Source organism: Doryrhamphus excisus, linkage group LG9, assembly GCF_037039965.1.
Source record: "Doryrhamphus excisus strain RoL-2023G ecotype Guam linkage group LG9, RoL_Dexc_Guam_v1.1, whole genome shotgun sequence".
Lineage (NCBI taxonomy): Eukaryota > Metazoa > Chordata > Actinopteri > Syngnathiformes > Syngnathidae > Doryrhamphus > Doryrhamphus excisus.
Window position 1 is genome coordinate 7,281,580 of NC_136365.1, and position 27,997 is coordinate 7,309,576.

The 27,997-nt window shown below is 40.3% G+C and overlaps 4 protein-coding genes across 6 annotated transcripts; 1 reads left to right on the forward strand and 3 right to left on the reverse strand.

Moving 5' to 3' along the window:
- Positions 1–1,532: 1,532 nt before the first annotated feature.
- Positions 1,533–11,795, reverse strand: LOC131132789 (von Willebrand factor A domain-containing protein 7-like). Its single transcript, XM_078793342.1, has 18 exons — positions 11,564–11,795; positions 10,759–10,957; positions 10,250–10,335; positions 10,063–10,156; positions 9,640–9,768; positions 8,497–8,683; positions 8,203–8,372; positions 7,477–7,589; positions 7,158–7,274; positions 6,424–6,612; positions 6,217–6,352; positions 5,981–6,133; positions 5,814–5,906; positions 5,615–5,721; positions 5,207–5,371; positions 4,765–5,085; positions 4,278–4,592; positions 1,533–3,253 (listed from the first exon to the last, which is right to left on the reverse strand). Exons 1-18 carry the CDS (start codon positions 11,759–11,761, stop codon positions 2,792–2,794), a joined length of 3,234 nt encoding a protein of 1,077 aa, XP_078649468.1. The 5' UTR covers positions 11,762–11,795; the 3' UTR covers positions 1,533–2,791.
- Positions 11,796–13,552: 1,757 nt separating this feature from the next.
- On the reverse strand, positions 13,553–19,865 carry LOC131131856 (von Willebrand factor A domain-containing protein 7-like). The gene is made up of 10 exons (XM_078793107.1): positions 19,639–19,865; positions 18,429–18,633; positions 17,907–17,992; positions 17,736–17,829; positions 16,535–16,663; positions 15,277–15,463; positions 15,032–15,201; positions 14,843–14,955; positions 13,964–14,080; positions 13,553–13,573 (listed from the first exon to the last, which is right to left on the reverse strand). Exons 1-10 carry the CDS (start codon positions 19,837–19,839, stop codon positions 13,553–13,555), a joined length of 1,323 nt encoding a protein of 440 aa, XP_078649233.1. The 5' UTR covers positions 19,840–19,865.
- Positions 19,866–20,856: 991 nt separating this feature from the next.
- Positions 20,857–24,012, reverse strand: LOC131125894 (ecto-ADP-ribosyltransferase 5-like). The gene is made up of 3 exons (XM_058067894.2): positions 23,204–24,012; positions 22,095–22,181; positions 20,857–22,006 (listed from the first exon to the last, which is right to left on the reverse strand). Exons 1-3 carry the CDS (start codon positions 23,294–23,296, stop codon positions 21,188–21,190), a joined length of 999 nt encoding a protein of 332 aa, XP_057923877.2. The 5' UTR covers positions 23,297–24,012; the 3' UTR covers positions 20,857–21,187.
- On the forward strand, positions 23,418–27,822 carry LOC131125899 (ecto-ADP-ribosyltransferase 4-like). Of its 3 annotated transcripts, XM_078793340.1 has the most exons (5): positions 23,418–23,682; positions 24,958–25,011; positions 25,783–25,886; positions 26,078–26,213; positions 26,329–27,822. In XM_078793340.1, exons 4-5 carry the CDS (start codon positions 26,097–26,099, stop codon positions 27,034–27,036), a joined length of 825 nt encoding a protein of 274 aa, XP_078649466.1. In that variant the 5' UTR covers positions 23,418–23,682; positions 24,958–25,011; positions 25,783–25,886; positions 26,078–26,096; the 3' UTR covers positions 27,037–27,822. The 3 variants fall into 3 exon arrangements, with proteins under 3 accessions (XP_078649466.1, XP_057923899.2, XP_057923890.2); XM_058067916.2 differs by lacking the exon at positions 25,783–25,886; XM_058067907.2 differs by lacking the exons at positions 23,418–23,682; positions 24,958–25,011; positions 25,783–25,886 and having other exon boundaries at positions 25,950–26,213.
- Positions 27,823–27,997: the final 175 nt, after the last annotated feature.

Consider the following 27,997-nt stretch of genomic DNA (forward strand, 5'->3'; position numbering starts at 1 on the left):
GATTGGAAATTTTTGGGCTGCAAATGACAAGAAAATGTTTCATACCCTTATCAATTTTTAGAAAACAATATATTGCATTTTTCTGGCTTCTATCTGGCATAATCTAGAGCAGTGGTGTCCACAGTTTACTACTGATGCCATAATTTGGCTTTTTTTGGCAATTTTAGGCTTAACTGTTATTATATGTCTGGAAACTATTTCTATTCCACTTGCTTGGAAATTACCCAGGTGCATCCCAAGTGCACGTGGCCCTCTCTAGATTTGGTCGTGTGAATGGAAGAATGTCCTATTTGGTTTCCTGGACCAAAATGGTCCAACCCAACGTAGTGACTACAATGTTGGAGCCTTCTGTGGTCTTTCTTGCCATGAAAGCCGTTTAATATTCTGAACAGTTTCTTACTTGCTTTTGTTATAAGAATTGTGTTTAGTTATCAGTAACTCTAGCGTTTGTCTTTGCCTTTTTGAGAATGAATATTTGAAACCTTTAACTGACCATCTATGTTAGATCTAATATACTGTAGTATACATGTGTAAAATTCTGGTATTTACCATGTCTCTTGTCAGGGATATATTTGATCTATCACAGGCTGTTACAATAAAAAAAAAGCTAACATTTGCATTTGTGTAAAATGTTCTGCTCTGTTTAAAAGAGTATTGTAAATAGTGTTGTTATTGATTAATATAGTACATTTCTTGCATTGAATCTGTTCACTGTAATGTTGTGTGATGCGGACGGCAGCTTCAACGAAGGAATCATTGTCATTCTGTTTCAGTGTTCCCCATGCTAGTGGTGAAATGATGCTGTTTTCTACTTTCCTGCAGGACAAATGCATTGTTTGTATAATTTGTACCATCCTTTCCTTTTAGTGAAGTGGCTGTTTTGACATGTACATGCCATGTTTACTGACAAGTGAATTGGCCTTTAAGTCACTTTTGTGTTTTAGAGTAAGCCTGCTCAGTTATGATTTTTATGGCTGCATTTGAAGGATAAAATCATTTGATTGACGGACCAAGCATTTTCGTCTGAATTATCTTTCTTGCATTTCACTCGCAATTTAAACTTACCTTATGACAACTAGGGCCTGTCTCACAAACTAGAAGCTGCAAAAATAAATGGATTAACTACTTCCTTCTAGTGGTTGGTCAGTTGAGTGTATGAATAGAGCAGGGGTCGGCAACCCAAAATGTTGAAAAAGGACCAAAAAACAAATATGTCTGGAGCCGCAAAAAATGAAAATCCTTATATAAGCCTTATAATGAAGGCAACACATGCTGTATGCATCTATATTAGCCTACTATCAAAATGACTACATTGGCTACAAATACATAATGAAATGTTTATTTTCCCTGCAGTGCATCCTGTAGGGAATGACGCACCACGTGACTACTCGATGTTGCCTCAAGTTTAACTTCATTGCAATATTAATAATTGTGTTTCATTGCTTTGATGAAATTAAAGAAATGCAAAAAAGAAATCCGATTTTGGATGTCATTTTTATTTTCAGGATTCGAAAAAACAACAAAATGGAACGTGCATAACGAACCCCTTATCTGGGCAACAGAGTGCAATAAACAGCAGCCTTTGAAAAGGTAAAGTAAATAACTACACATCATATAATATTTCTGTGCAAATGCCAAGCAAGTCAGTGCAAGGGTAAAACGCATCAGTTGCCCTCTTCTCTTTTGATACGCAAACAACGTAGCTATCCCGGTGTTAACTTTCTTAGGTAGGTAGGTAGGTAGATAGATGAATAAAGTATCTACCCAACCAACGTAGCTATCCTCGTGTTAACTTCTCCGTGTTATTTAGCTCCGAACAGTATTAAGGGCGACCGGACTTCAGCAGAGAAGGAAAATATTACTTGTTGCTTCCGACCAACTTCATTTTAACATTCCAACCCCGAGGCATTTCACACCGGACGAACTTCCTGGTTCAAAGGTCATGCAAGTTAACCCTGCATAGCTGTCCAAAGCAAATGCCTGTAACACACGGACCCGAGCAACAAAACACAATAATATCCCCTCAAGTGTCATTCCAAATATATAGTGACGAAAATCTGAAATTACTTCATGAAACAGCCACTTTGTTACTAAATATGTGCCTATGACAGAATTGTGTTCTTACCGTTTAATGTGACTTCTGCTTCCGGACATGACTGGTCAGCTTCTCAACATCGGGCATGTAAGATGAATGCAATGAATCCAAATGATTCGCTTCAAGAAACGTTAAATCGTCTGTTCTCCTCAGTTATTTTTCTCTTTTTCCCTTTGGGATCCATGGCCCATCACACAGTCGCCGGTTTGTTTACAACAGCAACCTGCCTGGCATCCCGCCCTGCTGATAGAAACGTGTGTCGCAGGTTATGACGCAAATCTTCGTTGACAGAAATGTTGAAATTTAATAATTACTCTACACGTTTTTTACAGCATTGGAAAACGTTAAGAATGTTTGTGTGATGTTTGTCTGTCTACAGAAACCATATTAAAACAAAAAAATATATTTACCGCTCATTTATGGAGTCCCACACAAAGGCAAGTTATGGGGCACAATTTGAACACAAGGTCATTGAAAGTGCTTCATTACATATCATTACATAAAATTACATAAATCATAAAAAAAATCAACATGAAGAGTGCAGATAAAATACTTTCATTTGTCATATGCAGAATTTAATAGAAGATGAGATTATAACTCCAACCCCATCTGTGATTACATTATATAAAATAACTTTACTACTATTATTATGAAATTATAAACCATAGAGTTAAATGTGATTAAAAACATGCTCCGTTATACAGCTGGTTCATGTGCTTTCCAAAGTGAGAGTGCCACAGAAGTAACAAAGAGATAATATGATGTGGTGAGCGTTTGCCCTCCATCTGTTGTCGTATTGGTGCTTTCAGGTGTGGTAGTAGTGGTGGTGGCGGCGGTGGTGGCGGTGAGCTCTCTGGCCTGGCCCACACAGAGACCTATGTTTCCCTCGTTGTCCACAGCAGACAGCACCACTCTGTCTGCACAACAGGAGGCCATGTAGGACACCATGGTCAGGTTCTCACCCCCTGGCGTCATCACCATGCTTGTGGTGAGGGTGCCGTTGCCTTCTAGGATGGTGATGCTTTCAATGCCCGTCCCATTGATGCCGTCGGTCACGTTGGCCACAAACTCCCACTGGATGTCACATGATGATGACAGAGACGGACAAGTGGAGGATGTGCTGACTTCTTGGCACACTGGCGCGTTAGGGTCAATATCCTAGAAAAAGAAAGCGGAGGAATGAGTAATATGTGCAAACTACTGTAACGTTTCAGTTAAATTAACTGTCTCCTATTGTTGCTGGGTGCATGGTCTCCAAACACCAATAACCATTAATTAATTAAAAACATTGGCATTAACAACTGTGCCAGTAAGCAACCACCTGATGTAGTTTTTATGAACTCAACAAGATGGTAGTAGTTGCATTTGAAGATTCATGAATGGTCAACATTAAGCATCTTTTAAACGGGATCTATTGTGCTTTTTACACTTTTCTGACTTATAAATGCAGTTAGAATGTCGTATTCTCAGGTTAAACAATGCTAAAGTTTCATATCATGAGTTTTGCGCATTTGGAAGTGAGCTCTGAAAGAAGTTTGGGATGTCTCAAAACGCTAGGCTTCAGAGGGCGTTGTAAAATAGTTCTTTTGTGATGTCACAGAGGAGCGTGGCTTTTTTTGTGCGGGCTATTGTGTGTAGCTGCTCTATAGGAGACCACAACTCTATACAAAGGATGGAAAAATGAGCATAAAAGGTCCCCTTTAAAATGCGTGTGTTATTAGCATCTAAAAAGGCATCTGGGCTCTCCAATATTAACACTTCATTAAAGACTCGAACCCGAGTGCATAACCTGCCACGCACCAACGGCAAAAAGCAGTATGAGGATCCTCGCAAGACCACCGAGTCTCACCAAACAACAAACACCATCTGCAAACCGTAACAAAGTGAGTTTTTTCGCATACCTACTACTGCCGATTGGTTTGAGTAATACCACTTGATCAAGCCTTTTCTAACATTCCACACTTCCAAAATAAGTAAAAGAAGTATTGATGATGTGTGGTGATCGTGGATTAGATTGATATCAGTATGGGACGATACTTAAGTCTACAATATCGGCATAGATCTTAATGCTGGCTGGCTGATTTGCTCCTTACTGCTATTACAACATTGGTTCCATCCTATGTTATTTTCAGACTTTTACAACCACCATGTGATACTTTTCTGAGGAATTGGCGGCACTAACCGACATTCTGGCCTGGCCCACACAAAAGCCCACGTTTCCCTCGTTGTCCACAGCAGACAGCACTACACTCTCGGCACAGCAGGAGGCCATGTAGAAGACCAATGTGATGTTCTCGCCGTCTGGTCCGACCACCATGCTTGTATTGAGGGTGCCGTTCCCTTCAAGAACGGATATCATATCAATGCCCGTCCCGTTGACACCATCAGTCACGTTGGCCATGAACTCCCATTGGGTGGAGTCACACAGTGATGTATTGGAAGGACAGCTGTTGGATGTATTTGCCTCCTGGCACACCGGCGCACTAACATCATTCACCTGGAGACAGAAAGGGGAGTACTGAGTAATACATTATTTAAATGAGATGGAAATGTTGCTGGGAAAAAATGACTTAAGACTGAAATTTAGAAATGTGGTCACTGTATGACGAGTTATTTATCAATAAAGACTAAAGACCAATATGAAAACACACCGCTGGGCTTTTTCTTACCCTGAAAACGGAAAATCTAAGGACAACATTGTTGAAATCGGTTCCAGTTGCATCCTCTGCCTCAATCGTAAGTGTCACGTCTGTTCCTGATATCGCACTTTCGGGAGCGGTGAGAGTCACCGTGCCGTTGGCTTTCCCTCCGCTGCCTGCTTCTATGGTGACAGAGCTGGGTGATGTGGAGTCAAAGCTGCGGTCATTGTTGGCACGCACCATAAACGTCTCTGTTGCGGTTTCATTGATAACACCACCAATTGTTGAGGCAACAGTGAAAAGGATGGAAACGGTAGAGCCTGGTTCTATGTTGGTGGTGTTGGGTTGAGCCTGTAACAGTGGACAGTGATACCGACTCATATCTTTGGTTTGGTTACCAGAAATACACATAAAGGTTATTGAAATTATGATTGGGTCTTGTGATTGGTGTTATGATGGTGTTTGAGCTCACAGTCACAGAGATGCTGGAGGTTGTGATTTGAGTGGAAGCCTGCCTCTGGAAACTGCCTGGAGTCATCCTTAACATTGAGCTGCTTTGTTCTCCTCTCAATCGAACCACATAGGAACCCGCTGGAAGGTCATTGAATGTCACCAGGAAGGTGGAATCTCCGATTGACTGTGGAGTAAAGGACAAGGCCAGGTTTGTCAAAGGTTATCACATGTCTGCCTGACACAAACAAATACCCATGTGCATGTATTGCAATCACAATTGTATTTGATAAAGTCACCTTTCAGAATAAATATCAATAGAAAGACTCCAAAATAATGTAGTGAGTGGTTTGTACATATCATGAACACCTGTCAGGTAAATAATGGATAATATTTATTGCATTTAAGAAAGTAATATTGTACGACATGCCTGCAGTGTCCCGTTGACCTCCGTTCCCAATGAAGTGTCATACAGTGTGATCTCATTGACAATGACATCACTTCCTGTCACTGTGACCAAGAGGCTGACATTACCACCTAAAGTTTGCACAAGCGACAGATAGAGGTCATTTTTAGACAAGGTGGGATGACCGACCGGCTTTTAAAACTGAATTAGTGAAATATTTGACCTGAAAGAACACGACCTTCCTGACGAAAGAAGTCTCCATGAACTCCTTCACTGTTTTGCAAAAGCTCGTAGATGAAGTTCACTGAACTTTGACCTGATTGGTCACCATTGGTAAAACACATTTTAAAATCAATTACTTGCAACTTTCACTTCCAGTCTGCTACTGACCTGTGACCTTTACTGAGTAGCAGTCATTGGAATCTACTTGGATTAGCCACTGTCCTGTCGCATTATCATCGTTGAGTTGCAGTCGTTGTAGATTACCCGTCGAGATCAGAGATGCCAGAGGTCCGCTAAACTCATCGGAGCTCTGAGATATACCTGCAAGGGAAACAAGGAGAGGTCAAGAAAAACATTTTAGTGCTTTCGTAGCAAATGGTAGTCTTTTAGAGCATCCATAACACCTGAGGAGCTGGTGAGATTGAAGGTGAGAGATGGCGCTCCTGTGATGAATATAGTTATGTTTCTTAGTGAGTCATCAAGAACAACTGTAAAATTATCAGGCATTCCAGGATTCCTCACTGCTTGAAAAACTGTCACCTGAAAGAGACACTGGTATTTTATTCATCTATTGTATTATATTGTGTTTTTCCTCTCGCTCCTCATCCTACCACAGCACTGGCTAAGGAATCCTCTATAACCATAGTAGCCATCGGAAGATCCAGCTCTGTGACTTCAATGGACACACCTCCAGAGACCAGGGCAAGGTCACGGTAGACCTGAGCACCTTCACTCAGGCCGGTGGGTACCAAACCTCTTTTGCGCCTGCGACTCAGGACATCTGTTAACAGGAACGTCACCTAAAAACGAGAAATATCAATTCAAACACAAGATGATACAATTGATACACAAACTATATGTGCCAAACTATATGAGAGTAGCCAGCCCTTTCTAGCGAGTGCAGGGCCCAAATTACTGTCTGGTGAAGCACCCTCTGTCACGACACCCAGTGGATCTCCACAACAGTTTCATCAACCTTCTCCTCTAATATCCTCACCCGTGGTGCCAACCTCCTGCCTGATCTCTCACCCTACCCCAGCGTGAACGTCTTCCTCTGGAGCGGCCCATCCAAAAGAGGATACGATGGCATCCCATTGGCCTTTCCTCTATCAACCCGATGCTGTTTGATAAGCTGAAAAATCCTTGGAAATACCAGCATCACTACCTACGTTCCATTAAATGCTGCAGATGACCAGGTGTACACGTGCTTGCTGCATCCAGTTGCCAGTCATATGGTATATTTATTTGAATTATATACTGAAACAATTATGTAGAGGGTCTATTTTGCAGTTTGGGAAGTCAACACTCACTGGTTGACCTTTATGACCTTTAAAAAAAGACTTACCACAGACTTGGTGCTCTCAATGAGGGCAATAATGGTGCCTTTTAAATCTGCATCTTTCGCTGTCGCGTCAGTGAAGAGAAATATCTCAGAATAGGGCGGAGCTGCAGTGAGGGCAAGCTGTAGAAGAAGAAAAAGACAATGTTTGAAATCCATGCAATTCAATTTGATCTGACTTAAATGAATAACATTTAATATTTGTACATGAAACCCTGTTTTTAGTCATTGCATCCTACAGTGAGTTTTGCTTATAGTTCACTGTCATGTCCACATTAGAAATAAAATATCAGAAATTATTAATGGTCAATTGTTCTGCAAATACCTGCAATCCAGACAAGCTGAACTCTGGGAAGTCACCTCCACCACTGGCAGTCAGCATATTGATATTTTCTATAAATATGTCTGCGTCTGTCGTCAGTATCAGAGGTCCAACATCTGCAAACAGCAATAGATGGAGTTACAAATAATGATGAATAACAAATAGCTTGAATCTGTATAGTTCATTCATTCATTCATTTTCTACCGCTTTTTCCTCACAAGGGTCGCGGGGGGTGCTGGAGCCTATCCCAGCTGTCTTCGGGTGAGAGGCGGGGTACACCCTGGACTGGTCGCCAGCCAATCACAGGGCACATATAGACAAACAACCATTCACACTCACATTCATACCTATGGACAATTTGGAGTCGCCAATTAACCTAGCATGTTTTTGGAATGTGGGAGGAAACCGGAGTACCTGGAGAAAACCCACGCATGCACGGGGAGAACATGCAAACTCCACACAGAGTGCGCGCTAACCACTAGACCGCCGTGCCGCCCAATCTGTATAGTTACGATTTCATAAACAAAACAAAAAAATGTATACACAAATTTTGTTCTGTCTCTGCAAATTCTGTCAGTCTGCCGAAATAAACCCATCATAAATATTTCACAAGGGGTTGATTACAAAATGGAGATTGCACAAACTAATTATATACCCAACTCTGTATAATGATTTATTATTATACTGTGATATTTTAACAAGCCAAAATTCTATAACATCACTGCGTACCTGGATCATTGAATGGAACCAATATATAGAACGGAGGTTCCCTCTCAGTTCCCCTCCGACTTTCGATGATGCTGATGGAAACTCTCTTTGCTTCTTCTATTTCATTAAACATACTGCCTGTTGTGTCGATAACAAAACAAAGCACTGAGGAGGACGTCAGGCCCATCAGCCTGCAGGAATTGAAGAGAGACAAGCCATGCTTATTATGTCTTTATTATGTCTTATTGTCTTATGTCTAATCAATCGGCAGTCACTTAACCTAAGAACCAAAAAACGGCTATTAAGATGTTTTACCGTAAGAAGTCTTGGTCTCCCACAGATATTCTGATGTCCTGTAGAAGATCTACAGTAGCACTCACAGCCAAATCAGCAGCTTCTTGGTGAAGTGAGCCATGGCTGGAGTTGAAGGTGTCCTTATTGATACCCCCAACTGGGTCCTGTGTGCTTGTTCTGTCGAAAAAACCTCCATGGCTGCATTTACCTTAAAGTACAAAAATAAAGTAAGTGTCCTACCACGGAATACCACATTCATGGTGATGCTGACTTTCAGTGCACACACAAAGGTCATAGTTGGAGAGATGAACTGATTTATTGAGGCTGAACCTCGCATCCTTACAAAAGCTGAGGCCCCCAGGTGTGGAGGCCACAATACAGAGAGCGAGAAATATTATATTTAGCCAACAATGACAACAACACCTCCAAGCAACACCAACAGAGGGAGTTGCTTCACTTGCACCCTGTTTCGGACCTGCCCTGGTCAACTTTAGAAGGAGACATCTTTGACTACACAACCAACAGTACTTGGATTCATTCTCAGGTTGGATTGAGATTGACATGTTACGCAATCAAAGTCATTGATTGAAAGATTTTTGTGTATGAGATTTCACCCACTGACTATCCCCAATATAATGTATTAGAAGAAAGAGAACTGTCCATAGTACCAAAAGCCTTGTGGAGGAATCTCAGATGGACAAAACCAAGGTTTTTCGTCAATCTACTCAAGTTAAGGAATATATCTTGCAACGCCATACCTGGTTCGATTCCAGAAGACTGAACCCAATAGAAACAGTTGCTAATACGTAGCACACAGAAATAGAAGAATATCCCACAGCCTTAGCCACAAGCAGGCCAAAGAGATATTCATATTGTTATCCTGTGTCTATATTTAATGTGTAAATAATGAAAGTCATTATTTATGGTATAGTCTTGTGAGTTCTACAGTCTTTAATGGTTTATGACGTACGTGTTTCGTGGTTAGATGCAAGTATACGTATTAAACATCAGTAAAAAAAGGAGCTCTGATGTCCTCATTTGTAACTAAGACTGGCAAAATGATTGTGAATCTACCACTACAGCCCAAGTAACTACTAACACAATTTGTGCTCAGGATTAATCATAAAACAAAAACACCATATAAGCAATCTTCCCAGAAGTTACCTTCCGGCTTCTCTGAGGAGATGAGGCTGAAGTAACCAGAGGTGAGAAGGTTCCCCTCTTGCACTGAAGGCAAAATGTTGTCAGTACAGTTGTCTCCTGTACAGTTTCTACAAGTGGGTACAGCTGGGCCTGCAAACACATGAGGTAAATGTCAGAAAAATCCTAAAACACTATCAACTAGTAGCCGCAGTACTAACTTAGGATCAAAATGTTGACAGTTCAAATCGTGAATTTGAAATTTTAACTCATCCTCGAGCTATGAAAGAAGATTTTGGAACAGTAAAGCAATAACCGACTGACATCCTGTAAATGAAGTGATTTAAACATTTCACAGTACCGCTTCAGACATTTGACATGAAGCCTACATGAGGGTAGTTTTTAATTGATGTCAATGCAGAAAGGCTACCTTATACAGCATCCTACCTGCTAGATTCTCAAGAGGTTGGTCAGGTCTAATAAGGGCGTTGTAAGGAGCCGTGTTCCCCAACTCCACCCAGTTACTATGGCTGTAGAAGTCCTATAAATACACATGATATTACATACAACATAAATTGTTTGTTGGTTGCATCTCACCTCCAAAACCACAAAACTGGTTTCTCTTTAAACTGACCTGCAAAGTGTGTAATGCCTGCCCAAGACTAGCACGTGCTGTGATGAAGTTTCTCTGGCCCACACTGACTCTTACAGCAGACACACCTTATCGGCATAATATGGCAAGAGAGTTAATGTATGTGGATGGAATCTCCAAAAATAAGGATCAGCAAAAATACATGATAGGCATTTTAATGACAACAAGAGCAAGAGAATTTGACCTGGTCACATCACCAGTTCAAAAAGAACATTCATCACTGCCCTGTCTTGTCTTGTCCCTGTTCCAATACTTAGTAGTCCCTTACATACATATGAGGTATTGCTATAATATTGACTCATGTTGTACATACATGATTGATAACAACAGATATGGAACTTTTGTTTGCATTGCTCACCCAGCAGAAACTGCCACAGAGTTTGTGTTTGCATTACATGAGGGGAGACTCGCTGTCCTACATCATTTGCATAAATTTCGCTTGATCTGTGGAAGTAACAATTGTTAATTTGTCATGTGTTTTTCTGTTGTACCTTGTGTGATCAGGTTTCGTCCATTCTGAAAGGTCTCATTATCAAAATGGGCCTCAGGACTTCCTGCAGACCGTAAATCCACTGCCGCATTGTTCAAGTAAAGAGTGACAATGGAGGCAGTAAACAAGAAACTGGAGATCAGGGAGTCTGAAGAGGTGCATGCCTGGAATACTTGATCAAGTGTCAGACTGTCGTCAATCTAAAGACAAAATAAGAGATGTTGAAAATTGCTCTTTTGACTTTTGAGGACAGATTGAAAAAAGAAAAAAGTGTTGAGTTGTGGACTCCAAAAGTACAGCGATACATGTACTCCACCGATGGTGGTAGAAAAAGGCTATTAGCAACTCCAGACATCAGTGAGCATGTAATTTACATGCATGAAGGTAAGATGCTCACTGTATGCCTACTCAATAATGCTACACAGACATCCACTTATTTAAATAAGTAAATACCACAAAAACCATCACAAAACCATCCCGCATTTTTCTCTTTGCTTGGAATCTGGAACTCCAACCACTTCCGTCTGATGCTTGCCTCTTTAGTCTACATAGTAAATTAAATGAAATTATTATAAAAACTTGATTGTTTGCGATTTCTCTCTGAAAACGTGCAACCCTCATGAGGATAAGTGGCATAGAAAATGGATGGATGGATGCTTGCGCTTTCTTCTTATCTGTTTTCTAATTTAAATATTTAAAAAATAGTAAATTTACATACCAAAATAAATTTTGTACAGTGTTTATTACAACAGATTTTCTTAAATGAAGGACATTGTACACACAATCACAATTGCTTCCCATCTTACTGTCAGAGTGAAGTCCATTCCATTTGCAGCTGCAATGTCTCGACAGACTTCAGCCGTCTTTCTGACAATTGCCCTTAAAGTGATGTTGCGGTGAGTAATGGAGGTCCCAGTCAGTGGGTTGAAGCTTTGAGTAAACCCTGTGAGGGCGAAGACCACAGCCAGTGGCAGGAGGATAAAAGTCACGATGGTCATGGCCATGACGGCAATGGTGGGGCTGGAGGATATGAATGAACTACTAGGAGCTAGGAGCAACGTGACATCAATGAAAAGAACCTGCACACACCCTAATAGGTGTTGATGTAGATTTCATTTGAGGATGACATTATTCACTAATTAACATTCAATTAGAGCCACCACCCTTTTTTTTTTCTTCCTCATTGTTTGATAATAGGAGGAAATAGAGTCAAAAAAACATACACATATGGCTGTGTAGACATTAACAGGGTGAACAAAAACACATTTCTTGGTGTTATTATAGACCATAAAGTGAGCTGTAGTACGACAGAGTCACCAAGTGGGGTGCTGTCCAGCACCCCCCTGATGGACTCCAGGAAGGCCGGGTACTCCAGAACCCAAACTGTGGGTCGAGGTGAGTCCGACTACTGTATATCTACTCGGAATGTCTCAGTGGTTGTATGATTTCTTGTATTTCAGGTGATTATTAACAAGGGGGCGTGGCTCTTTTAGAAGTGTGACACCATGGGAAGACTCCAGTGAGGTAATGGACACTTCATGCTTAATGAGCAGGATCAAAACTAGCAAACTGCCATCAGTGCTGAACTACTGTTTTGAGTGGTGCATTCAGGTGCATCACACAAGTATAGTATATATTCATATGTTTCATTTAAAAAAATAATAGATTGCTCTTCCTGAATGTAAATTGTTGAATGTTGTGTTGGTATCAGTGCATTTTTTATGTTTTATGTTTTATGTTTGCGGCTCACTCCACCCTTTAAGGTGCAACTTGACTTACAGGTCAGGCAGCTTAAATCATCAATCATTGGACAGTTGCCCCTTAGACATTTTCCAATGATGCGCAAAATTGTTAAAAATTGTTTCATGTGTGTGTGTGATTGTGTATACAGTATATATATATATGTAGTGTGTGTGTGTACATTCATATACTGTATGTATCCAAGAAACCAAGACTGTAGCTGTTAAAAAAAAGAGGCTAACAAGGCTCATCCAAGGTCATCAACAAGGTCATGGCTGCACTAAAAAAAATTGAGTGATTGGGGGACATCCTTGAATGGGGATCATATCAGGGATGTCGTCTATTGTCTATCATCTACTGTATCTACTGTATCTACTGTATCTATTGTTGCCTGCTTGTTAAACCCTTTGAGGTTCTTTTGTGATTTGGGGCTCTCTAAATGAACTTGACTTGACTTCACTTGACATAAACAAAGAAAAGAAGACTTTAAAACTTACTTGGAAAGACTGGACATGTGGATGATTGCAAATGTGTGTTCCTTTCATTAATAGCTCTTGCTATTAATAGGTAATGTAATGTACTTCGGTACGTGATAAAAAAATAATTAAACTATATTAGGAAAGCAGGAAGTGAACAAATGTAACAGTTACTGGTTGTAAAAGTACCAGATGGAGGGGTAGGATTTAATAAGTTTTGTTTCTTCCTACTCTTTTTGGACATGTGGAACTGTGAACTGATGATGTGATGCACTCAATTGTAATTTGATGCATGTTCAAATGAAATAAAACCATTACCATTACCATTACCATTACCATTACCATTACCATTACCATTACCATTACCATTACCATTACCAATGTAGAGTAGAGTCAGGATGTTAATGGGACGGCAATAAAATACACAGAAATGTCATACGGGAGGCACTTGCTTGCACTTGACAGCAGCAGCTCTAGCTAGCAGAAAGTTAAATGCATTCAAGATATTTTAATGCTCAGCTGAATGAATGAATTAGCCTTCCATGATGGCGGATTATATAACCAAACACCAGGAGGTGATCAGTCTTTTACACCGATATCCTAGAGAAGAAGGATGCTTGTACTTCACATAGAGACAAAATATAAGGACACAGACGTTTTTCAGTCAATTAAAAAGTAAATAAATTGAACTCAGAAGTATAAATGAATCAGTATCTGACCAGCCATGAACCTGACTGCACTTCACTGATACATGGTGTTAGAATTACACTACTGTTCAGGTAAGGTTACATTTATGGAACAGCATCAAACACAATGTGACTCTGTGGGGATTCATTAAATAAATTGGTCACCATTATTAAAATGTTATTTATGACAAACCTGGCATACATAAAACTAAGACCACCCCAAAAGACACGCAATACAAGATATACATAAATATATGTATACATATAAATACACAAATATCCACGGGTAAAGGTAATGACCCACCACAGACTTGGTGCTTTCTATAAGGGCAGTAATGGTGCTTTTCAAGTCAGCATCTTTTGCAGGAGCATCGGTGAAGACAAATATCTCAGAGGAGGGAGGAGCCGCGGTAAGGGCAAGCTGTCAGTCAAATGAACAAAATTAAAATGTAATTATAAATCATCTTGTAAGAAACTGGATGAGAATGTATATACAGTAAAGTCTCGTTATATCGATATTCTCGGGAGTCGGAAAAAATACCGATATAACCGGACTATCCATATATCCGATCCTGCGCCGAACTGCATTAAAAGTGGGCGGATCTTTGATATGGCATGTAATTTTCTCCTTGAGTTCATGGATTGCGTATCTAGCATGCTTTTGTACTACAATAAATTTTGTACTACAGTAAATAAAAATAAACTTACGCTGTAGTGATTACCGGAACTATCGATAGGGAAGGTGTTGCCACCCGGAGGGGTAGGCGCGAGGGACGGGTGTTTTCCGCTGTGTGTGCTGCACTCTGGTGGTGGAAGTGTGAAAAATAAAGTTGACTGGAAGCAGCCGTTCGCCGTGTTCTTTTTTGGTATTGAAATCCTTAAGCAAAGATTGATTTAAGCTGCTTTTGTATCGATATAAGCAGACCAAATTGGCTGGCGGGAGATGAAAAGGGCATCCTAGTAACCGGATTATCATAATAACCGTGTATCGTACTAACGGAGCTAATTATATCATAAAAGACTAGAAATTTGCCGGGAAATGAAAATAGTATCGTAATAAGTAGTAATTCGTTTTAACCGATATCGATATAACGAGACTTTCTGTATCTGTGTTCTCATGAACAACTATTCTGATCTGACTTGTCTTAAAAAAAATGAAATGGTTCATTGTGAGTGTAAACACCTGCAGTCCAGACAAGCACAGCTCTGGAATGTCACCACCTCCGCTGGCGGTCAGCTTATTGACGCTTTCTTTGAATGTGTCTGCATCAGTTGTCATCAGCAGAGGTCCAAACCCTGCACATGAGAACAATGCTCAACTATTTTGGTGTCATTTAGCCTATAACTTGACACCGGATGTCTAGAAGTATACCTGGATCATTGAAAGGCACCAGTATGTAGGCTGAAGGCTCCCCCTCAGTCCCCCTTTTACTGTCGATGATGTCAAAGGAAACTCTCTTTGCTTCGGCTATGTCATCGCTCATACTGCCGGTGGTGTCGATAACAAAACATAGTGCAGATGACTGGGATAGGCCCATCAGCCTGCAGGAATTCAAACAGAGACATTAACGTTGTAAGTCTTGATCTTGATCAGTCCAAGGTGTAATTGTCTCATACCGTAGGAAGTTCTTATCTCCTACAGCTATTCTGATGTCCTCAAGGAGCTCCATAGTTGCATTTACGGCCAAATCAGCTGCTTGGTGATGAAGCGATCCATGGCTGGATCCGATGTCATCCTTATTGATGCCTCCGATAGGGTTCTGTTTACTAGTTTGGTCAAACTGACCTCCATGACTGCATTTACCTGAGAGTACAAAGACAAAACAAAATTGTGTACTACCACAGGAGTCTACCTTCACACTGAAAACTGGTTTTTGCTTCCCGCATCCGCGAGTTGGGCTGGGCTGTACTACTTGGTAGTGATTCCAGTTTACCAGCATGCTTTGCATCATTTGTTTTGGCAAAAAGCTGCCAAAGTAGGAGTAGTTGACCCCCTGTGTATGTTTATCTACCTGTAAAATAATAATAATAATAATAAAATAATAATAGAAAAAATAATAAAAATAAATAAATAATAATAACTTTAAATTATTATTATTTATTCTAAATTATTTAAATTATTTGTACAAATTACTGTTTATGCTGTACATTGTTCATATTTGATGTCATCTATTTATTTTCCACATATTTATTATGTATTATGTATTATGTATTATGTATTATGTATTATGTATTATGTATTATGTATTATGTATTATGTATTATGTATTATGTATTATGTATTATGTATTATTTATTGTTGTACGGGAGCCAGGCAACGACATTTCATTTCATTGGCAATTTCACTGCTGTGTTATTGTGCAATGACAATAAAGAAAGTCTATCTATCTATCTATCTATCTATCTATCTATCTATCTATCTATCTATCCATCCATCCATCCATCCATCCATCCATCCATCCATCCATTTATCCATCCATCCATCCATCCATCCATCCATCCATCCAATTGTTATGTTGCTGTGAGATGGTTAATGATGTTATTCATGACACTGGGAGTCAGACTGTTATGATGAGTGATGACGTCCCATTTAATGACGAGTCACTTGGTTAAAATTTCAGACTGAATACTTGCTGTAGCCCAGACTCAACGTCGAGCAGCTAAATGGTCTTATCCCAAGCATTTTTAAAACCTGATATAGGAATATGGAAATGTTGAATGGCCTTTTTCCACTGGTGTTGGATGAACGGTTTCTTGCATCAGCCACCCAACTAATCATTTTTTCTGAGAGTATAGTCCTTTGTTGTTGCCGTGCTATGCTAATTATACATAGAATTAATTATACAACACAAAAGTGACAGTAAATCTCTGTTACCTTCTGGTTTTTCTGGATCTAAGAGGCTGAAGTAGCCAGAAGTCAGAAGCCCCTGTTGCAGCACATCAGGCAAAATGTTGTCATCGCAGCTTTGTCCTGTACAGTTCCTGCATGTTGAAATGTTTATACCTGCAAGCAAATTGGGTGAATGTCAGAAAAATCATATCAACAATTTTTTTTAAAAATGCCTGTAAAAGTGTACTACCTACACTGTAATTGTATTTGTCAGTAATATTGTCCTTATAACACAACAGTATTCAGCATCAATATTCTGTGTCCAGTTGTTTATTAAAATGAGCAGACTACAGCTCCTAATCAGAAGGATAAATTATATATGAATATTAATTTCTGCATATCTTACACTGCATGAAAATATTTGAAATGTGAATGTCATCGGTGGTGAAAGAACTCAATACAAAAGAAGTAAAACAGCTCAAGCATTTACAGTATATACACAGAAACTGGATAGCTAATAACAACATTGCCATACCTGTACTGTACATACACATACATCTATGTCAGTGAGCTAAAGTGTGTTAATACATAATCCACTTATTTTATGTGCTCTCACTATCCAATAATTAATAATAATAATAATAATGTTAGCCAAAAAATCTAATTTAAATCTTATTTTTGACAAGGAACACCTTTGTTGTTATCAGACATTTTTATCTCAGGTGAATTTGCTTCTATTCAGTAACATCTACAGTATACGGAAATCTGAGATGTTTAAAATCAGGTAAATATGTGCAGTTTTGTTTGTTTTCATTAAAAAAATATTTTAGTTTAGATTTTTAGATGTCCTTGTTTATATATTTAAAAAAAATATCCATTTCAGCTTTCAGAAATATTACTTAAGATAAATTGGTTTTGGACAAAAAGCGTAGAGTAACATTAAAACAAAAAAAAAACTATTTTGATCTTGAATTCAGATATTTAATTTGCTTTTGAAAAAAATGTTTTCACTTCTGACCGATTTTGTCTTTTGTGACACACCCAAGCTCTTGCTGACATTTTGTTGCCCCTACAGAGGACTCATTGTATATGGGCCGGTTTGAAAACAAAACTATGCTTGACACCTCGCTAGTGAAAGACAAGATGACAATGTACTTTTTGTTAGATTTCGCTGAGGCATTTCAAATCAGTGCAAAGGATGACAAGCGCAGCCGTTGAAAGGATACACTTACGTACAACAGCCTACCTGCAAGATTCTCAAAAGGTTGGTCAGGTATGATCAAAACGCTGTAAGGAGCCGTGTTCCCCAACTCCACCCAGTTACTGTGGCTGTAGAAGTCCTATAGGAGTGCAAGCCATCATCATCACATGTATGGAACCTCCAAAACTAAACCAGTTAGTTTCTTTTCAAACTCACCTGCAGAGTATGACATACTCGTCCAAGAGTCCAGCGCCCTGCGACGAAGTTTTCCAGTTTGACACTGGCTTTTACAGCAGATACACCTTATCAGCATAATAAAATAATGAGAGTTAGGGTGGAAATGTCTAAAAAAAACAAAAAACAGTCAACTCAATGTGAACTTGACCACTATATAATAGAAACACAGATTTTGCTATTTTCTATTTCTTCTGTGGTGTTTATCCATTTTCTATACCGCTTATCCTCATTAGAGTCACAGGGGTATGCTGGAGTCTATCCCAGCTGACTTTGTGTAAGAGGAGGGGTACACCCTGGACTGCTTGACAGTCCATAGGGCACATATAGACAAACAACCATTCACACTCACATTCATACCTATGGACAATTTACCAAATAACCCAATATAGATGTTTTTGGAATGTGGAGGAAACCGGAGTACCCGGAGAAAACCCACGCATTCACAAGGAGAACATGCATACAAGCCAAGCTCGTGCAGCTCAAAATGAAGAGGTTGTGTACCTTGAGTGATCAAGTCTCGTCCATTCTGAAAGGCCTCGCCATCAAAATGGTGTTTGTCACTCAACACCGACACTAAATCCACGTTGGCATTACTGAAGTACATTTTGGCAATGGAACTATGGAACAAGAGACTTGACAGGAGTGAGGTGGAATTTTCTGAAGAACATGCATCCTGTACTCGCTCAGCTGTTAGACTGTCGTCAATCTGAAAACAAAAAAAAATGATATTTGTGATGATATGCGGACAGACATGCTGTGGCATAAAATGCTTATTAACATGAATATTGTACAGGTGTGCCTGAGGCTGGCCACAATAAAAGGCTACTCCAAAAAGTGCTGTTTCATCCCACGTGTGTTGAGGGAGCGTTCAATAGGCATGCTGACAGCAGGAGTGTCCTCCAGAGATGTTGCCTGTCAAGTCAATATTAATTTTTCTCCAAAAGGTGTTTTAATGAATTTGTCCACCTCTTTGAGAGTGTCAAAGTGAAATTGAGCATGATCATTTTCAAATATTTTGATGCAATTATGATTTGAGCAATTTTGATGTGACCAAGAAGATACAGCTGAAAAATATCTGTTTGCCATACATTCCAAACAAGACTATTTAATATGCATATATTAGACAAAGAGGGCTCTAATTTCATATCCTCCCATGCGCCACTCTTACGGCACGCCAACAGGGTGAGGCCAGTGCACTTTGCAAATATCATGAGCAGCGCAGTCCGGCGCAGCGCCGCACACCTACGCCTCCATCCCCCCCACGCATGCACCAGTGTAGAGTCGGCCTCGATTGGCATGATACTTTAAACTGCCGTCAGGTTGAGTTTGTGCATGATGTCTCAGATGTGATGGGACTATTAAGAAATAAAAATACATGCTGGTTTTTTCCACTGACATGTGCACAACACGCTGAAAAATTGGCCTGTGAGGTGCGCCTGTCAGGCAATTTACCATTAGGCAGGCTGCGCTTCTCCTGCGCTTCTCTAGACAAGGTCGTAGCTGGTGAACTTTTCTGTTGTGTCACAAAATTGTCATTGTGCCAAGCTGAAAATGTGGACCCCTCTTGGTGCACCGCCACGCCCATCTCGCCACAGTCCAGTCTACCAAATTGGCTGCGCTGGACCAAATTACTACTGCGCCAGGATCCGCCATGAAATTAGAGCCCATAATCTCATTGTAATCGGCATAAGTGTGTTTAAACGTATCTTACAGTCAGAGTGAAGTCTCGTCCATCTGCAGCAGCAATGTCTCGGCAGACCTCGGCCGTTTTTCGGAGAACTGCTCTTTGGGTAATGTCACGGTGGGTAGAGGAGTTCCCATCAAACACAAACAGCGCTTGGAAACTTTGTGTGAGGCCTGTGAGAGCGAGGACCACCACCAACAGCAGCAGGACAGAGCAACGGGTGCTCATGATGATGATTAGGACGACTGGAGGACTGAGATCAAAAGGAAAATTCAGTGTAAAAACCTCTGTGCATGCATTGTTAACCATTAATCTATGATATATGATCCCCACACTACCTGTGATGACTGGTCAGAAAAAGGTTTCCAGGCAGTGGAGCAGGTGTAACCAAGCAGGAAGAAAACAATTCAAGCAAGATAAATATAAAGAGGACATTGAATCAACATATAGACCAAGCTTAGACATATAATTTGTGACAATAATTCACATTATATTGTCAAAAAATGGACAGAAACAGACAATGCAAACAACTCTGTGATCACAGGTAGATAACAAATACTACAGCCACCCTCACCTTAGGCTTCTATGTTCTTCTCTTTGGTGCAGTTTTATTCAGCAGTTGGCACTGCTTCAGTCTCCCAAGAGTGAATTCCAAAGTTTCCACACAGGTAGATAGTGCTGTGTGTTTCCGGGGTTATCGACAACCCGCCGGACTGTGTGTGTGTGTGTGTTTGATTTTGTGTGCTGGAGAGTCTGAGTTTGCCCTCTTATAGGTTGCTTGAATGACAGCGTTAAAGAACAGACGCCCTCGCCCACACCCTTTGCATGTCTTGTTAGACATCCTTGAAGATAGCGTTCCATTGATGTCTTTTTCTCCATCTTCCAGTGCAGACGCATTCAAAATAATTCATACATTCCAGGGTCATAATTATGAAGACGGCATGGAGTTTGCATGTTTTTCCGCCCCCACGCATGTATGGGTTTTCTCCAGGTACTCTGGTTTCCTCCCACATCCAAATTGTCCATAGGTATGAATGTGAGTGTGAATGGTTGTTTGTCTATATGTGCCCTGTGATTAGCTGGCGACCAGTCCAGGGTGTACCTCGCCTCTCGCCCGAAGACAACCGACCACCTGGCCCTGGGGTATTGCTACACAAAATCACCAAATCATTGTATGATACTATCTGATAATACAAATCGTAATAACAGTTAAACAAATATAGAATTGGTAATGGTAATGGTTTTATTTAATTTGAACATGCATCAGATTACAATTGAGTGCATCACATAATCAGTTCACAGTTCCACATGACCAAAAAGAGTAGGAAGAAACAAAGCTTATTAAATCCTGCCCCTCCATCTGGTACTTTTATAATCAGTAACTGTTACATTTGTTCACTTCCTGCTTTCCATAATACAGTTTAAGGTTTTTTTTCTTTTTTAATAATGTACCTCGTACCGAAGTACGAGGTGATGACCATACAATGACATAATGGGTACCATAGTAAGCATAGAATTAACAATGATAACAAAGTATGCAAAAATATACTTTATTTAATGTTGAACAATGGTGTTTTCATGACAACCTCACATGATAGCTTGCACTTTGATGTAAATAAACACTTTGAAGATTAGTTTTCTTTCGATATACTTTTACAATGATGACTACAAGACAAATGATGATCATAAAAGTGATGATGACAAAACACCACAATCCTTCCACAAGTGATGCAGATATCGGATGCAGCCTGTTGCCTTCTATATCATACACACAGTTAAGGTTGCTCTCCAGTTTGTAGGTGATGTTACAACCTTTAGTGATAACTGGGTGGACACGAGACACTTTGAAGACCTCATAGGGTGGTATCAAAACTTGACGAATTTGGTCCATTACAGAGTAATGGGATATATCAGCACCGAAACATGTATTAATCTCAAAACACGTCAGGCAACTTTCAAGATTACTATTGTCAAAAAATAACATAAAAGAGCCAAAGCGGACTTGTTGGTTAGATATGTTTAAATGTAAAAGTCTTTGTGTTCTGTAGTAGGTACTAAGACATGTTACCTGACTATGTTTCAGAACTTGAACGGCATCACTCAGGGAGGAATAAAGAAATGGGTTGATATAAACTGTTTCATTCCTGCTTTGATGGCGTCCAACTGTTATGACACTCTGCAGTTTCCCAGTGGAATACTGCAGTAAAGAGCTTGTATACATGTATATGGCAACTGCATGCTGCTTCTCCATGTACATGTGCGCTGGCTTTCTAGCTTTTTCTTCTGCATCACTCCAAACTTGACTGAAGTTTTTCAAGGAAGCCCATTTCTTTCTCATGGCCATGTCAATCAATACAATTGGATCGGTTCTGCAAATGTCGTCCCTGGTGTCAACCTGCGACAAATTCTCACAGGAAAAGCAGTGTGTCAGCATTTAAACCACCAGATGGCAGTATTATCCCTGATGCATGCAGTACAAATACCTTTCCAGCAATGCATTGGCTGACACAAAGGAGATCTATGATAACAGATATCAACAGGCGCATGTTGGGTTGCTTTGCAAAATCCATCTGGAAGAGAAGAGTAAATCAAATCAGGACACTTTACAACCACAAAAAATACTGTTTTAGCACAATGCCCTTGATTACAACTAATTTATAGCTGAACCTCTATAGTTGAACACGATGGAGGTCACACAATTTCACCCAGTCATACAGGAAACAGCACACATTGGAAGTCATCCACTACCTCAGTCATCAACGTATCTCAGTCGAGCTTATTGAGCGTAAAACGATGACAAGATTTTTAGGTACTTATGTTGCCGGCGTCTGCACGGCGGTCAAGTGTTTAGCGCGCAGGTTCAATTCCACCGTCGGCCATCTCTGTGTAGGGTTTGCATATTCTCCCCGTGCATGTGTGGGTTTTCTCCGGGTACTCCGGTTTCCTCCCACATTCCAAAAACATGCTAGGTTAAATGGTGACTCCAAATTGTCCATAGGTATGAATGTGGGTGAGAATGGTTGTTTGTCTATATGTGCCCTGTGATTGGCTGACGACCAGTCCACGGTGTACCCCGCCTCTCGCCTGAAGACAGCTGGGATAGGCTCCAGCACCCTCCGCGACCCTCGTGAGGATAAGCGGTAGAAAATGAATGAATGAATGAATGTTACCGGCGCCATAACACTCCTAAAAAATTACCACTCAGACAATAATTCATAGTTCATAAATACTGCTAAAAGCAACTTATGGTCCATTGTGACTTATATAATGTATGTTTTTATTTTCCTCTTCATGACACATTTTGACTGATGCAGCTTATAGTTCAGAAAACAAAGTAACTGTGCATGTGTTTTTTCCTTGTTCATTGAGACATGAGACATAAGAATAGCTGAAAAATAACAATAGATGCTGTATATATGCAACAAAGAGTTGAGCATTTGAATGTTACTTTGTCTGCATGAGCAACTCGTGCTCCAAAACAGAGACCAGTCGTGTACACGTGCCCCACATACAGCACAAACATGATGGTGATCATGCTCTGAAAACATGTCTTCAAATCAGATAAAGAATCCAAAATACTTCAAGAGCTTACCTCAGTGAAAGCATCACTATGGTAAAGTTTGTCTTCAAATCGGAGAAAATCAACTCCTTCCTGGTCTCTTTCTTTAAGATTGTTTTCCCACATGCCACTCACCACCTTAATCAAGGGGGCTACCAAACCGGATCTGCAAGTGTTGCCACACTCTGCACAGTAGTGATGAAGTCATACAGCCTGTTTTCCGCACTCTTTAGCTCTTGTTGTAAAACAATCCACACAGCAAGACAATGGGTAAAGGTCGTCTAAATACAGCCAAGTGGAATATGTTCACTTTTGGCTGCTACTGTTGGAATACAAAGTGCACGTTGTTCGGTAAAACCATTTCAAATGTGTAGGGTGTGATCAAAGTTATTTTCTTCTGTATAAGGTGTGCTGCTGTTCAGGTCAATCCTGTTCGGTGGGACTTCCTTGCCATCAAACAGTGCGCCTCCAAATATCTGCACATGTTTCTCAGGATATTTCACAGACAAACGGTAAGGCTTTAAAACCCACTTTGTATTACATAGGGGTCTACATGCATTCATGCAGTTTTAGCCTGTATGCTATGGATTGCATATGTGTTGACTCAGACCATTGTGTGTGAAATTGGTATGTTCTCTCTTTGTGGGACTGTTTTCTGGCTCTTAACAAAACATGTGTGTAATATGTTCAATGATGAGCAGATGTAAATGAAAAGTGATATGTCCACTGTGTACTGCACACTGGCTCTCAAATAGTCAAGTTGGGACGGACTCCAGCTTCCTTACACTGAGCATATTAAGTGATACAGTGGATGTATTTTTTTTTCAATAGAAAGCATTTATTCAATTGCAAAATAAAAAAAAAAATCAAGCATGTTATAATCATTTGGCGTGTTTGTGTTAGCTTGTTATTGTGCTTTTGTGTTTGGCAAAACAAATGGTATAGTGAGCATGACTGGTGTATGTCAATGTTTTTTTTTTTGTCAAGTGGGTGGCACTTGTGCCAGGTGTTGAGGACCCCGGAGCAGAGACCAAGGCAAATGTCTAAATAAAGTATTTAATTATAAAAAAAGGGGCACGCACAGAGGAGGAAAAAAAAAAAAGAGTACAATAAAATAAGGATTTACAAAGTTGCTCAACCACTGACAGACAGTAGGCAACAAAAAGGTCAGGAGCAAAAATGAAGCATGCAAGGCAAACGATCTGACAGAGGAACAATGGAAGTGGCGCGGTATAAGAAGGCCTAGTGGCTGATGGGCAACAGCTGTGCAGACCAGGAGAGCAAGGCAGGAGTCCGCTGCAGGACAGAACAGAGACAACAGGGGGCAGCAGACCAAAACGAGTGCAGATCATGACACAAAGAGTGATTTAGCGTGAAGGCCTCACAGCTATGAGACCCGAGTTTGATTCCACCCTTGGGCATCTCTGTGTGGAGTGTGGAGTGGGTACTCCGGTTTCCTCCCACATTCCAAAAACATGCTAGGTTGATTGGTGACTCCAAATTGTCCATAGGTATGAATGTGAGTGTGAATGGTTGTTTGTCTCTATGTGCCCTGTGATTGGATGGCGACCAGTCCAGGGTGCACCCCGCCTCTCACCCAAAGACAGCTGGGATAGGCTCCAGCACCCCCGTGTCCCTTGTGAGGATAAACCATACAAAATGAATGAATACTTGGCCTTTGCTAACGTCATACATTTTTTAATAATTTTCACTACTTTTCTGATGATACACAATACATTCCCATGTTTCCTGATGTCCAACAGCCACTCTGTTTATCTGCATTTTAGAAACTCAATCCTGGATGGCAGAGAACTTACAGCTTAAGCAGGACAAAACTGAAGGTATGGTAATCGGTCTTGAGACATATCAAAATCACAGGTGTGGACCATTAAAAACCTGGGATTTTTCTTTGATTCTAAGATTAGTTTTATTCCACAAAATATAACAAATTGTGTATTTTATCATTGTTAAAAAAATATAGTCCACCCTACTCCCTCTCAGGGCAACACAGAGACGTTTAAGCATGCATTTATCATTAGTCTTATAGATTACTGCTATGTTTTGTTTTCTAGTCTTCCTAAAAAGAATATTTCATCCTTACAAATACTATTAAATTTAGTGTCCTGACGGAGTTGGATCCAAATTACACCAGTTTTAAAATCATGACATTGGCTTCCTGTGTGCTTTGGGATCGATTTTAAGGTTGTTATAATGGCTGTAATGGTCTTGGGCCTTCTATTATCATATGAGCCTTTGTGGACCCTGAAGTCCTCTGGCACTGGTCTCAACATCCCAAAAGTCAGGACACACACACACACACACACACACACACACATACAGGGAGGGACCTCAGGGCTACAAGAAATCCTCAGGTTTTTAAGACCCAACTCTTTGACCTGGCTATTACGTAAAATTGTCTTAAAAGATCTTTGTGGCTGCACGGTGGTCTAGTAGCCACACAATTAGGGTTAAACACTTTTGGGTTCCATGTTTAATGTATGAAAAGTGCTTTATAAATAAAGTTACGACACAACTTGAAAGAAAGCCTCAAAGCTTTATCAGGCTAAAAGTACCCTCCCATCTCTACATTCTGGTGATGTTTCCTCCTCCAGGCTGGCCTATAAAGGATTTTCCATCAAAGATGGTGAGATGATGATTCCACATCAAGACCTTGTAAGGAGTTATACATCTGGATGATGCAATAAGGGGATAAAAGGTAGGGGAGGGGAGAAGGGGTATAGGAGGGATCTGACAAATGATCTGAGGCTACCGCCACCAAAACAAAAACATCAAACATCAAATTGCCTGGACAATTCCGCAAACATGTGATTGACTTGTAGCTACAATGTGATAACGATTTACTTGCATACAACTATAGTGCATGTTGATTTTTTTGTTTTTATCCAGATGTGAAGTTGGAAAGACCATGAAGATACCAAGATCACTGACAAACTGGGCAACCTTTCTGTTGGTTCTAGCGGCAATGTTCACCTTGTATCGTGACCCATTTGTAATCCTTTGGTGGCCTCCGGAGCCTGTCCAGGTCAGTACATTGTCTGTTGTACATACTGTACCAACTAAACAGCAACAGCTCAGTGTACAGTCGACATATACTGTATATAAAAACTCCGCTGTTGATAACTTTTTTGTCATTACAGAGGCCTCAAAATTTACCTTTGCACATGGAGACAGAGTCCATTGATGACATGTATGAAGGCTGTCGGTCGGAGATGGCTGCTGTGAGTGACCGACTTGGAGTATTTGAGCGTGGCAATAACAAGCGTTTTGGTTCCGCTTGGGCTTTTGCTGAAACACACGCAAGAATGCCTGTGCATAAGGACATGAAGCAGGAACATGCCATCGCTTTATACTTGTACACCAGTGTGCCTTTGGTCCAACATGATTTCAGTAGAGCAGTCAAAGAAGGCAAACCAAAATACGGCACGCCTGAATTTCAGTTCCATTACTTCTACTTCTTCTTGACCGAAGTCGTCCAGCTGCTGCGTCTCACATCCTGCAAAACCAGCTATCATCGTACCTCTGAACACTACGACGTCAATGTGGTGAACACAAACATGCGTTTTGGTGCTTTTGTTTGGGCAACCACAGACAAGCGGACGTTTGAGTCCAATGGCAAAGTTTCCTGCTTTGAGATCCACAGCTGCTTTGGTGCTGATGTAACATTCTACTCTGCTAAAGACCAAGCGGGACAAGTGCTGATTCCTCCATATGAGGTTTTCACTATTACGGATGTACAAACTGATGAACAGTGGTGTAATGTTGTCTATAAACTACAAAGCACTAAATCACCTAGGGGAGATCTGAATTGTAAACTGAATCTGCAGCAAATAAAAACATTTGTATGATCTTTGCAAGTCGTGGAACATTTAATGATGCAAATGCGTATTGTGAAAACAACTTCAGCAGGTGAGACAAGCTCCCACTCGCATTCAACACAAGTCAAGCAAGAACATGGGGTGGGTACTTTAACAGAGGTGAGTCAATAATAACATTTTCTGTTTTAATGTCACTGATGTGCTGAAAGGGTACTCGTGGATGTCCTGATGACTTTGGGTGGTAGCCCTTATGTCTAATGGAGTCTGTAGGAATGACAGCTTGTTAGGGCTGTAGAAATTAAGGGGAGGCCTAAAGAACACAAGAAATCCCACTTTTCTGACGCTTTTTTCCCCCCATTTTTCAGGTGGTCACTTTTTCTCCTTTCTTTGAGTTGCTTAAATGACACTTATGGTCCGGGAGGTGGACAAAACCCACCAATCAGGGGTCCCGGCAGGACCTAAGGAAGGCAAGAAATCCCACTTTTCTGACGCTTGGTTTTTGGTTTTAAACTTTTCATGAGAATTAACAGGGGGAAATATGCCAGGCTTGAAGGTAAAGCCAAAACGTAATTACACAAATGTGACAGATGTCTCTCACTACTGCATGCTGTGTTAGAGCTAGGTTTTAGGATATAAATCTGTCGAAGAAAAGAACTAGGGAGTGTTGAACTGTTCCTGCTGTGTTTTGAGCATTTGTAAGGCATAGTGCCCTATGTCTATTTCAAATAAAAAGCAGACCTAATTCAGTTGTCTTGACTTTGATAACACAATAGCCACCACAAGAAGTACACTGTCAGAAAAACAAGGAACTCTTCCCAATGCAAATGTGTGAGTCTATTAAAATATGAAGGCGAAATTTATAAAGATTAATTAGATGTCTTAACTACAGATCATAATCTAAATTGTCTTCATCCCTTGTCTGCACTTGTTTGATAGTATGTTTTGGTCATTAGTCATTCTTTTGACATTTATGTAAATGCTATACATTGCT